General features: G+C 44.6%; 1 protein-coding gene across 6 annotated transcripts in view; it reads right to left on the bottom strand.

Moving 5' to 3' along the window:
- The window catches only part of SCN8A (sodium voltage-gated channel alpha subunit 8), a 180,078-nt gene that overhangs the window by 13,894 nt on the left and 152,364 nt on the right, over nt 1–13,820 (bottom strand). For 4 of the 6 annotated variants that reach the window (XM_031462534.2, XM_064490997.1, XM_064490996.1 and 1 more), the window contains 6 exons: nt 12,570–12,692; nt 6,579–6,863; nt 4,713–4,766; nt 4,174–4,311; nt 3,067–3,171; nt 19–289 (listed from right to left, as the gene is read on the bottom strand). In XM_031462534.2, coding sequence (XP_031318394.2) covers nt 19–289; nt 3,067–3,171; nt 4,174–4,311; nt 4,713–4,766; nt 6,579–6,863; nt 12,570–12,692 — 976 coding nt within the window. The remainder of the gene's footprint in view (nt 1–18; nt 290–3,066; nt 3,172–4,173; nt 4,312–4,712; nt 4,767–6,578; nt 6,864–12,569; nt 12,693–13,820) is intronic. The other 2 variants (XM_064490999.1, XM_064490998.1) reach the window with 1 other exon arrangement.

The raw sequence follows: 13,820 nt of genomic DNA, 5'->3' as shown, positions 1-13,820 counted from the left end.
CTCTCCTGCCCCACTCACCCACGATGGAGAGGATGACCACCACGAAGTCAAAGATGTTCCAGCCGATGGTGAAGTAGTAGTGCCTCAGGGCAAACATTTTGAGCACACACTCGCAGGTGAAGAAGATGACGAAGACCAGGTTGATCCAGTAGAGAATATTCTCCATCTGCTTGCTCTGAGTGTCTGTCTCCACCATCATCGTCACCATGTTAAGGCAGATGAGCATCATGATAACAATGTCAAAGGCTTGTTGAGTGACAAAATCGAAGATGATACCTTGGATTTTGTTCTGGGGGGGGGGTGGGAGGGGGAAAAAGATGAAAAAATTCATGAATACTTTTCCCAGAAGACTGTGGAAGTTGCTGTCCTCTTAATCGAAGTTCTCTCCGCTTTATCTGCTGCGATACTGGCCAGCCCTGTGCTGTGGCTCTGTCCGGGTGCCAGGAGCATGGAAAGACCAACATCAATAATCTCTCACCAAGAGTTTCCTAAAATCGCCACTCTTTGCGTCTGTGCCATCACACGCTTCCGGGGGACGGGGGGCGGGGGGGTCTTCCTACCGCTCCAGCTGCTCCTTTTTAATCTCACTTGCTGGCCATTTCTTCTCTTACTTACTCTTCCTTCTCCCTTGGAGGGCTCATCTCCCATCTACTCCTACTGCTTACACATTATCTATGTACTTACGTTTCCCACGTGTCTCCTTCAGCTCATGTCTTTCTTCTGAACTCCTGGGTGGCTTACTTGACATCCCTCCTGGATGACTCAGAAGCACCTCAGGCTTCACAGGTCCAAAGCAGCACTCCGTCCTTTCCCTGGCTCCTCTCCCAGCTTGTTCCCCTCTCACCTCCATTATTTATCCAGTCTCTAAGCCAGAAACCTGAGGGCCATTCTTACTCTTTCCTCTCCCTCAAAACCCATACAATCCATTGCACGTCCTGTTGCTTCTTCCTCCAGAAATATCACTTGAATTCATCCACTTCATTCCATCTCTGCTGCCCTACTCTGGCCTCAGCCACCGTCATCTTTCATCTGGACTTCTGGAACAGTCTCCCGACCAGCATCCCTCCTTCCTCTCTTGGCCACTTCCAATGCTGCCTCCACACATAGCAAGTATGATTATTCAGAACCATAAATGGATCACATCACTCTCCTACTTAAAACCTTTCACTGACTAGTTTCACCCTGGACTTGCAACAGAATTCCCGGGTTAACCTGGCTTAAAAATGCCTTTCACAGTCAGATCCTGCTCCCCTCACGCCCCTCTTCCAGCTCATCACCGCCTGGCTGCACAAATGTTTTCTGGTTTTAGGGCTTCACTTGCTTTTTCAGGATCTCTCTTGCCCTCTTTTTTTTTTTTTTTTAAATAATCTTTTTTAATTTGTTTACTTAATTTTTTAATGGTGGTACTGGGGATTGAACCCAGGACCTCGCGCATGCTAAGCATGCGCTCTACCACTGAGCTATACCCTCCCGCATCTCCAGGATTTCTTTCCGTGGCATTTTGGCTCTTTCTCATCCACTCAAAGAGACCTTCCTTAGTGAGGCTTCCTCTGATGGCTCTGCTGCAGGAGATTCCCCACCCCAGGCCTCCGTTACTCACTGTCACGGCCCTTCCATCAATTTTTTTCTCACAACATCTGCATTTTATATTAACTGTTTGCTTATTTATTATCTATAGTCCCACTATATTGTAACTCCATGATTGTGGCATCTAAATTTTGTTCATCACTTTTGCCTGGTGCCTGGTACACATAGATCTGTAACTATTTGCAGAGTAACTCTTTATTAGTGCTTTCTACCACAGTGAGCTTTTTTATATTTTAGTGTGGGAGAAAATGCACCCGAGTTCCCAAGTACTGAACAGAACTCTTAGAAATGTCAGTCCTCTTCCATCCCCTCCCTCTAGTCATATTTCTGTCACATAGTAGAAACTAACATCAAGGAAATAGAAAAAAATAGTCTCTTTCTTAAGATATCCCTGATTTAAAAACATTTTTAATTAAAAATTTTTTAATTAAAAAAATTGGGGGGGGTAATTAGGTTTACTTATTTATTTATTTTTTGGAGGCGGTACTAGGGATCGAACCCAGGACCTCGCGCATGCTAAGCATGCGCTCTACCACTTGAGCTATACTCTCCCCCTTTAATGTTTTTTAAGTACCTAGGAATTTGAACTTAAGCTTATTTTCAGGATTACTGGGTGGTTTTCAAACTGTTCTGCAAAGCCCCAGGGGTTTCCTTTCCCTCAGATGTTGGTGAGCAGGTGTGCCAGGAACAGGGGTGTATGGGGCTAAGTTGGGAAAATGCTCTGGGACTCCCACTCCTGAGTCAAACAAAGCAGCTGTACTTTTATTTTTTACAAATTAGGTTGCCAAGTAAGCTTTCAAGAGTTCTGCTGTTTTTGTTGTTGTTGTTTCGTTTTGTTTTTTAATGAAGTTACTTTAAATGAAAGTTACTGAAGAAGGAACTTTGACCCTGGCTTTTGGGAGGTCATGTCCCACCCAGTGGGGTATATGGCTTCCGGCGCAGAGCATCTCCTCTGAAGCAAGAGGACGGCCACTGACACGAGGGTCGAGCAGGTTCCCAGTCCCCAAAACTGTTTTACAAAGGGCTCAGTTCGAGGAGGAAATCAGGCCTCCCCTAGTTTCACCCTCTCCTGCTCCCACAGATAACCAGAAAGCAGCATTATTTTAGCTTCTGGGCACATCCTTGCACAGACTGACTTGTAGAGAGCTGAGAATATAATGACCAAATCCTATCTTGAGCTGGTAGGCAAGAGATCAGCGTTCGTTTTCACTTTGCCTTGTTAATTGTTAGTGGTCTCTGAAAACATAGCTTTACCAGGGCCAGAGCTGGTGTGGGGCAAAGGCCGATTCTCTGCTGCTGTCCAAGGAAGGCTCAGAGGAACCGTCAGGCACAAATGCAAAAGCTACTCCCACTTTAATTCTTATCCTTCTGCTGTCTTCCTCAGCTCTCCTGGATGGGACAGCGAGGAGAGGACTGGCGCATCGGCCGCCCACCACTCACCCGTCCCCCCTCTGCCCGCTGCCTGCACAGTGCACTCACCAGGGGGCGGGGGATGGGCTTTTGTGGTTTCTTTGAGCCCAGCTTTTTCATGGCATTGTAGTACTTCTTCTGTTCTTCGGTCATGAAGATGTCCTGACCTCCAAAGTAAAGGAGGAAAAAAAGAGAACGTGCAATTACAACTCGCTGTCACGTGCTCCGGGTTTGGACCTAAGGCAGCCACCCTGAGAACCCAGGGGACTCACCCCTCTTCCTCTGCAGAGGTCAGTCTCACTAGTAGTTGCCCCAGAGTGAGGCAGACCTGGGACAACAATTCTGATTAAAAGAGATACCTGCCTTTGTTTTCAGTTTGGGATTTCTGAGACCTGGCTAGGAAGGAAGGACGGAAGAAAATGGGCCCCCCAGTTACAGACCCTCAGGGAAGGGTCAACTTGAGAGCCATGACTCTGAACACATCCCACTGATTCATAAATTTTGGTGAGGGCCTCCTTTCTTGATACAATTCCAGAAAAAAATATTTTAAAATTAATTAAAGGATTTTCAAGTCCTGGCTAATGTCCCATTTATTCCCAACAATATGAGAAATTTAGAAATCTTGGTGGGAGCAAACAATTTGGGGCATTCCTTGGAGTCTATTGGGACAGATTTGATTTACAAAATGAAGGAAAAGAGTCGTCTTTTCCATTTGCTTTGGAAACACTGCTGATCATCTGGGACACGTGAGGAAGTGGAAGGATAACCCCTCACACCCCACTTTGCTCGTGGAGCCCAGGGGTTAACAGATAGTGACAAGTTAGACAGTTTCCACTTCTCACTGCTTCTCACTTTCCTTTTCATCCTGTCACTTGACCCTTTCCTGCCTCCCTCTGGTGGGAGGCCAAACCCAGTAGAAAGCCACAAGAATTGCTCGTAAATCTGGCCCTAGTAAAGTGCTAGTTTGGCCGAGTAAATGTGGTCAACCACACATTGCAAAATCCAGCCCCCAACAGAACGAGCTGGTTGGGGCTCATGTACAGTGGGGCCAGCAGCACGGTGAGGTGATAATACGGATTTCAGGAAAGAGAGGCGGTTTCTGTCTAGAGAGAGGGACAGAAGTGCCTCTCATATGGGTTGCCCTCTGGCCACTAGCAACGCGGGGAGGAAACCTATCTTTTTCTTCTGTTGATTGAAGTTATCAATGATGACACCAATGAACAGGTTCAGGGTGAAGAAGGAGCCGAAGATGATGAAGATGACAAAGTAGATGTACATGTAGATGTTGTCCTCATACTTAGGCTGTTCATCAGGCTGTCAAAGGACAGGAGAAAAAAGAGAATCAGCTCCCGGCCTGGGGGTCGGGTTGGGGGGACTCTGACATGCCAAGGCTTCCCCACCCTGGCAGATCCTGTCCAGAGAAGGTGTTACTGCTGAGTGACTTATGTGAAGGATATAAAACCCCAGGGTGAGAGGGAGGGGACCGCTGTCTGCCAGCAGCCGCACACATTCCAGGGGTGAAAACCAACAGCCTAGTCATCTGGCGCCACTATGAGAACAGAGTGGCGATTCACTGAGAGGGGGGACAGAGATCTATAATCAGTAAGACGAGCAATAAATGTTGTAACCCTCCCTCTCTCCCTTGCTGAGCCCCACCGTGCTGCCTGCTTTCTAGCCATTTCAGAAGGTTGAGGTTTCACCAGGTGCATCCTTACCTTTCGGGAATCTACAGCTGCGTACATGATGTCCATCCAGCCTTTGAAGGTTGCCTGGCAAACAGAGTCGGTCATTAGACTGGGCCTGGAAGGGGCGGGCGGGAAACCAGGCAGGGTCCCAAAGGCAGGCTTAGATTCAGTGAGAACACAAGACAGGGAGTTTGGGTGCAGCCTCACGTGGACACAGAATTTTCTGTTTGTTAATCCACGTCCCAGGGAAGCTCTGTCTAAATCTCTGAGAATAACATCAAAGTTTGGCAGAGAAACATGTTGACAAAGGTAATTTGGATCAACACTTTTACAGAAGGTCTTTAAAATGGGCCTGAGGTTGCCTACATATAGCTAGGGCAAACTCGCATTTATGAATGAATGGCAGGAATCTACTGAGGGTGCTTAGAACTTGCTCCTCCATTAAGAAGGCATTTTTTTTTTTTTGAAAGGTGTTAAACAAGCAAGGGGGGGGGTCTGAAAAATTCATAGCTGCATTTAAAAATCCCACAAGGGCAAGACTTTCGGCCTAAAATACACCTGTTCAGCCAATGGCAGCGGCAGTACTGGCTTCATCCTAGGCAGCCCCTTCCCAGTTCTCCCTCTGTATCTAACCTGATTTGGGAAACAAACACAGGAAACCAATTTACTGTTGTCCATGTTTTCCTTTTGTTCTATTTATGCTGTATTTACTCAACCAGATTTGAAGTTTTTTCAGGACACGGGCAATTCTTTATTCAGCTGGTGGCCCTAACAGTGCCAAGCACAGTGCCTCACATATGGCGGGACTCAACACAGTGTCTGGCTGTTATGTGCACTGGTTTCCTGGAGCTGCTCCAGTTCAGGTTCAATTTGTGGGTCCAACTGCTTAAACTGGGAGAGAACAACAAAAGAGCTCTGGAGTGAGACAAACCACTGCTCATCCATCAGCTCTGCCTCCTTCTCCTAGCTAGCAGCAAGTGCCTGCTGCATGCAAGGCCAAGCTGAGCGCTTCACCTGCATTATCACATTTAATACTGCCAACAACTACATGATGTAGGCATGGCTGTAACAGTAACAAAGAAACATAATAGCAAATACCATTAATTAAGCACTGCTACGTGCCAGGCATTGTGCTAAGAAATGTTAATAAATGATCATGAATCCCTTTAACCATACAAGGTATTATTACTCAGATTTAACAGATAAAGAAATAGACTTCTACTGAGTAATTTGTCCAAGGTTACATATCCTTAAACATCAGAGTGTGGCTCAAACCTACACCTGTCCGATTCCAAAGCCTAGGAGCTTTGCATCATGCTGTCTTGTCAGACACTCCCGAAACTGGCCAGAGAGGAAGAGGAAACCAGACATGATGGAATGCTGCATTTCTTACTGTGATACATTAACTTGAGACTTTGGGGTTGAGTGGCAGCGTCATAATCCTGTCACATTGTCATCCTCTTTAGTTAACATTAGTGTAGCTGTTATGTAGGATTGCTTGGCTCCATCAAAACTGCTTTTTTTTTTTTTTTTTTTTTTTTTGCTTTTTTGTTTTTGGTCTATGCACTTACCTTATTTTTTCTTTCTCTTTAACTACATACTCTGTCCTGGGGAGAGAGGTGGTCTCTCTGCAGCTTTATCAAGCTGCAGGAACCTTTGTTGCTAAGTAAGTAGCACTCTGCTTCTGTGCAAAGTGAGGGATTCCCTTGAGTGAGCTCTTAAAGAAGTCTGAATACTCAGGAAACGTGCGGCCCCCTGGAACTGGTTTGGGAAATGACATGGTTCTCTCTGACCCTCTAAGAGCAATCCTGATTCTGGACTCAGGATTGAGAAGGAACCAAATGAGACTTCGGCTAGCCATCCGGCCTTCATAGGACTGGAAATAACGATCCTTACCACCTGAAGAAGCGCCAGGTATCCTGCCCCAACGTTGTCAAAGTTGATCTTCACGTTCTTCCATCTGATATCTGTGTTGTTCCCCTCCATGAGCTTCTCACATTCAGTTTTATTGTTGACATCTTCAATTTCAAATCGGATCTCAGAAGACTCATTAAAGCAGTAGTGGTACTTTCCCGCGAACAGGTTAACTCCCATGATGCTGAAAATCAGCCAGAAGATGAGACACACCAGCAGCACATTCATGATGGAGGGGATGGCGCCCACCAAGGCATTCACCACCACCTGCATTGGAAGGGGGAGGCTGCTGAGAGTCGGGAAGAAATACAGGCACACAATTTTGATTTCCAGGAGGGGAATGACCCTGTGTGGCTTGATCTGACTATGGAAACATTATGTGCCCTTTGGAATTAGGGTAACCAGACAGATCCAGAAGGACCAAAATTTTCTAAATCTATTAAATATATTTTGAGGAATTCTTAAAGTTACGTATTTGTTTCATTGAGCATAAGTTCCCTGCCCAAGTGGTCTCTTCCCTAGGTCTCTCCCCTAGGCCCCAAGCTGGGACCAAAAAAATTATTTTTGTCTAGTCTCCCACCTCACCAACTCATAAAATATGCCCCATGGGAAAATCTGAGTGGTTTCAAGCTCACTAGTTGCCTTTCAACAGACATTCCCCCTCTGCAAAACAAGGTATGATTGTTCCAAATCAGACAACCACCCTTTGGGGTTAGCAGTGAATCAGTCAACGGTACATAAAGTCTCTTTTATGACTACGCAAGGCCAGTTATCATATTTCAGGCAATAGCTGAGCATGCATATTTTGCAGGCTCAAAAAAAAAAAAGCTATATTCCCTCTACCAAACAGTATAAAATAAAATCTCAACAGATGTGTTTTTCACGCAAGGTTCATTATTCTTCAGCCTTTTTTTCTTTCTTTTTTTTCCTGACTTTGCTGGCTTCTAGATCTATGAGTCGCCCCCTGCTTGGCTAATGCTGCTGTCTCTCTGCTCAATCTGGGGCTTGACTCAACTTTTTACAATGTATTACTAGAAAAAGGACTAGCTTAGGGGTTTTTTTGGAGCATTTTGGGTTAGATCACTGCTCTTGAAACCCCCAAATTGGTATATTGTTAGAAATCACTGACTCTGGTAAACTCAGGACTGAAAAAAAGCAAAGGAAAAGAAACACCCTTAGGAATCCAAGTTTCTGGGTTGTTTTTCACTTTGATTTTGCTTCACACTAGAGATTAGAGGAGTTAGACAACACTTGCACTGCGGAAACAGTGTTCACTAGAGGAGTTCAGAGTGCTCACAAAAATAGCATTTCAGGCGGTGGGGCGGAACACGACGCCGGTGTTCATTGCTGCCCTGATTCTCTCAAGCAGGACTACTCAGGCCCAGGAAGGCGACCCTAAAATGGGAAGCACATTTCTTCCCTTTTCTAGTATCGTAGGAGGATAAAAGGAGTTCAGATGAAGACCCTGGATATAAATGAAGTCTTCTAATGTTTTGTTAGAAGGAGGTGACAAGTATCACCACATCCCTGCATCAGTTTTTCAGTGCAGGGAAGACGGGACCAGCACGGCACGGAGAGGGCCCAAACGGCCGTGCTGTGGAGGGAACACTAGGGGGCAGCTCTGGGCTCTAACTGGATCCCGATTTGGGATCGGGTTTGCCTTCTCTTCTGTCTTTGCAACGTCAGTCGTGGGAGCACAAGACTGAGAAGAGCTGTCTGTCCTGTCCTGTATGAAAAAGGGCAACAATATTCTGCTAAGGAGCCACTATTCTTTAGATTAAAATACTAATTTTGTGTTTCTCCAATTCACACATGAAAGCCTTTAGATTGAGAGGCAGTTATTTCTTAATTCTTAGACCAAGAAATCTCTTCTAGCTCTAATAGCTCTGTCATTAGTATAAAATAATTATACTTCCATTGTCCTTTAGTTTGAGTAAGGAAAGCCAGAATATCTGAAATCTATGAAATCCCCAAAGTTAATTTGGAGAATGATATTCATATTTATTTATGTTGCCATATTTGTCAGGTGATCGGATTTGAAGTTAACCTCCTCTTTTCTACAGTTGCCCACTCTTTGATGGGAGCACTACACAGCAATGAAATGTGCAAAAGAACAGGCAAATGAGGATGACCTACAAACGGAATAATTATGTCTCAAAAGTTCAGAGAGTAGGTTAAGTAAAGTTTCAAAAGCTCCAGTCTATGTGACAGCATTCTGCAGCAGAGCTTAGGGGAGAGATCATGACCTTCTGTTAGAGCATCACAAGTGTGCCACAGGGAAGGTGGCCCCAAAGATTTGAAACCTAGAAATGTTGCGTTTTATCTCAACTGAGAATATACCTCCTCTGGGAACTCTTCTGATTATCTTAACCCAGTCTCTCCTGTCCAACATTGTGTGTCACAGTTAAATATGGGGTAATATTTACAGCAGGGGAGAATAATTGGCTAATTGACTAAGGGATCTCTTTGCACTTTAATACTCACAGATCTGATCAAAGGAATCAATACACAAAAGTATTTACCAAGCTTTGTTCTCTGATATGTATGACATAAAATTCCTATAAAATCCAGTGTAGTTATAAGATGTAAATGAATTTTCATTTATAATGAAAGTTTTCTTAGCTTCATTTTATGACTAAAACAGTAAACAGAGTTGATGAAATTTACTCACAATTCTGCCTTGCTGTGAACATTAGTTAATATTCTCAGCAACCAAATGGCAAGAAACCATGTTTTCTTAATTCTGAAGTCTCACACTATAGATATATATATACATATATAAATGACAATTCAAGTTTCCATGGATATTTTCCATCACCTTTAATTATGATGAAATTCACTGTTGTTAAAAATTAAGTATAGAAATATAATTCAAAGCTAGGTTATAGCAATCTATAAACTTACTTTTTTCAATGGAAGTTTATATTTAGCAATTGATACAAATCTCATTTAACTGATGAAAAAATTACAATGGATACTAATTCTTTCAGCATCTTTTCTCTGTAATGCCTAGAACATTGTTGCTCATTAAATACTATAAAGTCTGTCAAAAAGATTTTAATATCTGGCAGAGGGAACATGGCTTTAATGGACAACTGTGTACTGACAATCAACAAAAATGCATGCATGTTTCATAGCATTACTATTTTATACCCTCAAAAATTTAATAGCACAGCAAAATCTTTAAATAATGATTACTATGGAGGAGAGAAAAGCAAAGAACTACACTGAGTATTCCTTTGCCAATAGCATGGGTGTTTCAATGTTCTGGTCTTTGGTTTGAGGAAGAAGAGAGGAAGAGACTGAAGTCAGTGTCCCAGGACAGACTAGGGCCGCCTGTTCCCTCTCAAGTCAAGGTCTGAGTACAGTGACAGCTGAGGCCATCTGCATTGATGGTATTTAGTCTGTGAATATCTCTTGTTTAGAATTTTCCAAGGGTAACCTCTCACGTGTTGGCATACTCAAGGACCCAGGCCAAGAAATGAAAAACACACCCCAGTAGAAGAGTGACATTCAAATAAAATGTAGGCACCTAATTCGATTTATTGCTGGGAAACTTACTCTAAGCTTAGGCAAATTCACTCTTCTTACAGTTATTCTTCCACAGAAGAGCTGGGACACTGCAGGACTGGAATGGGTCCCGAACTTTCATCACTGGCCCAGCCAGAAGTGGCCATGCTATCGGTGACTGGAGTCAACCACATGAGGTCACATCCTATACCAGAGCTCCCTTTACTGAACTTTTATTGTTTGAAATCCTGGCTTTGGGCTCAAACTTGTTCTTGCCCACATTATCTCCTTTGAAAAAACCTTCACTTACTAAGTGCTTTTCAAATAAAACTTTCTACTCTTCTGGTCACCCATTTTGGATCTCTTGGCTCCTAAACGACTTGGAAGGTGACAAGTAAAAGTTCTGAGAGAATGGAAACTGTGCGTCCAGGGAAGGTGAGGAGAGGAGGAGCCAAAGGGAAGAAGGGTGGCCACGCAAAGCGCTCCTGTGTTCAGACTATTCCAATACTCTCCGCGTGAGCCAACTGGCAGCAGCTGGTCCCTGAGGACTCCTTCTGCCCCAGGGCGGGACTGGCAGTAGTGGGCACCCAGAGAGCACCCAGAGGGCGAAAGTCAGGAGCGAGCGTCAGGTGGGCATGTTTTTCAAGTTTGCTTTGGGTATTACCAGGCCCGTCTTAGGAGACCCGGGATCCTTCTTGGGGCATGTGGAGGATCGGAGGCTACTGAGGTCAGGTACAATGCTGCAATTATCGTCTTCAACAGCCTTCTTTTAGTTCAGGTTTCAGTGACCAAAACAGATTATCAACTCTGTAACAAAACTAGAATGATTTACTAAAAAATGATTTAACCCCTTTTGAAAGTGGGTAGGTGGAGGAGGAGCGAAGCATTCTAATCCTATTTTAAATGACACCATGGCCACTTCAGTCACTGAACCCTCTGCAATATATTCTCTCTCCTTAAATTTAGCCCAAGCATAATAATGACCTGATGGCACACATTCTGATATCTCTCTTATCGGTGGGAGAAAGACTTAGAATCCCAAGTTTTGTTTAAATTAAATTAAAATAAATTTATGCTGCTGTGGAACTGACCTTCCTGCAGATGGTTTCAGGTGGGTTGCAGAAAGCTTATAAACCGAACTGTGACTGTGCTACAGGAGAAATGCAAATTTCTTGCAGAAACCATTTGTCTGAATAAACTAAAATAATACAATAACATTGCCAAGTCCCAGTGAATTTTCCATCTTCCTGTACAAGTGGGTGGCTTCATGGAACAGTGGCCATGGACCACAGATGAGGGCTGAATGAAGCAGCACTGTCCTGGTACCTGGTTTCTCTGATTAGTCTTGCTTCATGTGGACTATCACAACAGTCTAATTTTTATTCCTACATTCTGATATCTGTATATTTAAAAACATATCCTCTGGTTTGCTCTCCTGCATGTATTCAGTATCTGAATTAAAATGAGTTTTCTTGGTATCGTTAAGTATAACAGACCTCTCTGATTACTATGGGACAACTATTACCACGGAAAGCCAGTTTGTCCACTTGAGTTTAGGAAATCGACTTGTGTTTGTGTGTGTGTGTGTGCGCGCACGTGCATGCACGCACACACAATTTTTAGCCAAGAGAGACAGCAAAAAGGCACCAAGAGGGAGCCTTATTTCTAGGTCGGCAGGGTGACAGCACCTTGCACCATTTGGATTTGGGCGGAGTATCAACAGGAATAGCAGTTGTTGAGAAATTTCAGGAGAACTAGCTGATAGCCATCTAGCATCGTACCTGGTTATCTCGACAGTGTTAGAATAGGGGACCATATAGCGTGGGCAGAGGGGTGGGGGGTGAGGAGGAAAGCTTTGCTATCAGACAGAGGCTGCCAGTCCTTACGGGACTGAGCTGAGAACAACAAGGTGCAATAAGAGGAATCAGAATAGAAAGGAAAGCTTTTCTTTTCCCAGGCCCATGCCCAATTCTGCTCCGTCCCCAACTCCAGGCCCGCCACATCTTCAAGTCCCTTCTCAGCCACTTTCTCAGTGACTCTAAGGCCACAGTCCCCACCTGGCTGACGCCCCTACACGGCACTCTCCCTGCCTGTGGCTTCTGCTTTTCAGTGGGTCTGTGGATTACAATTCCCCTTCTTTGCACCTGGTGATTCTCCCTAGTAAATCAACAGCCCAGAAAGCCGCCCCAAGTGCTACAGGTAAGCCAGGCCAAATGAGAATAGCCAATGTTAACATGTTCTGCGATGGCATGTTGTTGGGGTGGGGCCAGTATTAATGTGATGAGGCAGCTCGATGCAACTCCCCTTCGCACGGGGCAGGTGCGGGGAGAGTGTGGAGGATCGAATCAGCAGCTGCATCACAAAGTTTGTGTTTGAATGATCTTCCCACCATGTGATCAGTTCTAGCATGCTTAAACAGTTTCCACTGGCATGCAGAAGGATCAGCTGCTCTTAGTATCTTACCCTCATCCCTTCAAATCGTGATAAGGCTCTTAAGGGTCTCAAAGCTCTTAGGGTCCTAAGGGACTTTATGGCACCTAGTTCCGAGTAGCCCAGGGCATTAGCTATAAGGCTGACTAAAGAGACCTACACGGAAACAGAAGAGAAAAACAAAAACAAAAACAAAAAAGGAAACAAAAGGGAAAAAAAGAAAAAAAAAAAAAGAAAACAGAGGTTCCAGAGTGTTAGAATAAAGCCCCTAGCACTGATTATACAGATTGGGCCCCGCCCCCCCGGAAGAGGAAGTGGGTAACACCAGCTGCCTACTTCAACTTGGACTCAAACGACCTGGAAGGAAAGGTGGTTGAGAGGCAGGAGAGAAAACACAAAGGGCAGAGGAAGTCCAGAGAGGGCGGTGGGACAGACATACAAGTTGGCGAAGGGGAGAGGCTGAGGGAGAGGGAGAATGAGGAAGTTCCACTGGAAGGAGAGGAGCCTGAACAGATGACAAGAACCTTACCCTCGCCCTTTACAGTCTCTGCAGGTCCCAGAAGTTCCCATTAAATTAAGCCAGACAAATTTAATGGTACCTATGGAAAAGAATACAGATAAATACACACACTCCACACGGCTGCCCCCTCCTCAGCTCATTCACCATGGATTTCCAACAGGGACAAGCTCTCTCACTCCTGGTTGACAAGAAACCATTTGTTTGAGAATTGGATGAGTTACTACATCAAGAAGGAAACACATTCGGTAAGTATCACAACTGACTTGGCAGTGCCCAACAAGAAAAGGACCCAGGGAAGAAACTTCTGGACAGAAGTTTGGGTCTCCCTTAAAGTCATTCTCTCTCTCTCACTTTTAACTGCAAAAACCCTTCCATCTTTTAACTATAACCATGACTCTTTCACAGCCATGAGAATTTGGGTGGGTTTGGACAACTCAATGCATATTTCCTCTTATACCCCATTCGATCTCTCCCGAACAGTCCCAAAAGAACAGGCCTCAGGTCTGTCCTTCCCAGGACAGTCTTTCTATTACTCTTGTCATCAGAATAAGAGCTCGAAGGGCTCTTGGAAAAGGTTTTAAAATTGTATTTATAGATGAGGAAATTGAGACCCATACACAAGAATCTGCCCAGTGTCACACTGGCCATTTTGGAGCCAGGATTAAAGGCCCACATTCCTGATCCCCAGGCTGGAGCTCCTTCTCCCATGGACAGGTCATCTCCCCTACAGGCAGGCTGGATGGCAAACCCCAACAGGATTACGG

This window comes from Camelus dromedarius, chromosome 11, assembly GCF_036321535.1.
Source record: "Camelus dromedarius isolate mCamDro1 chromosome 11, mCamDro1.pat, whole genome shotgun sequence".
Classification (NCBI taxonomy): Eukaryota; Metazoa; Chordata; class Mammalia; order Artiodactyla; family Camelidae; genus Camelus; species Camelus dromedarius.
Note: the sequence above shows the minus strand (reverse complement) of the source record. Positions and strands in the feature narration are given on the sequence as shown.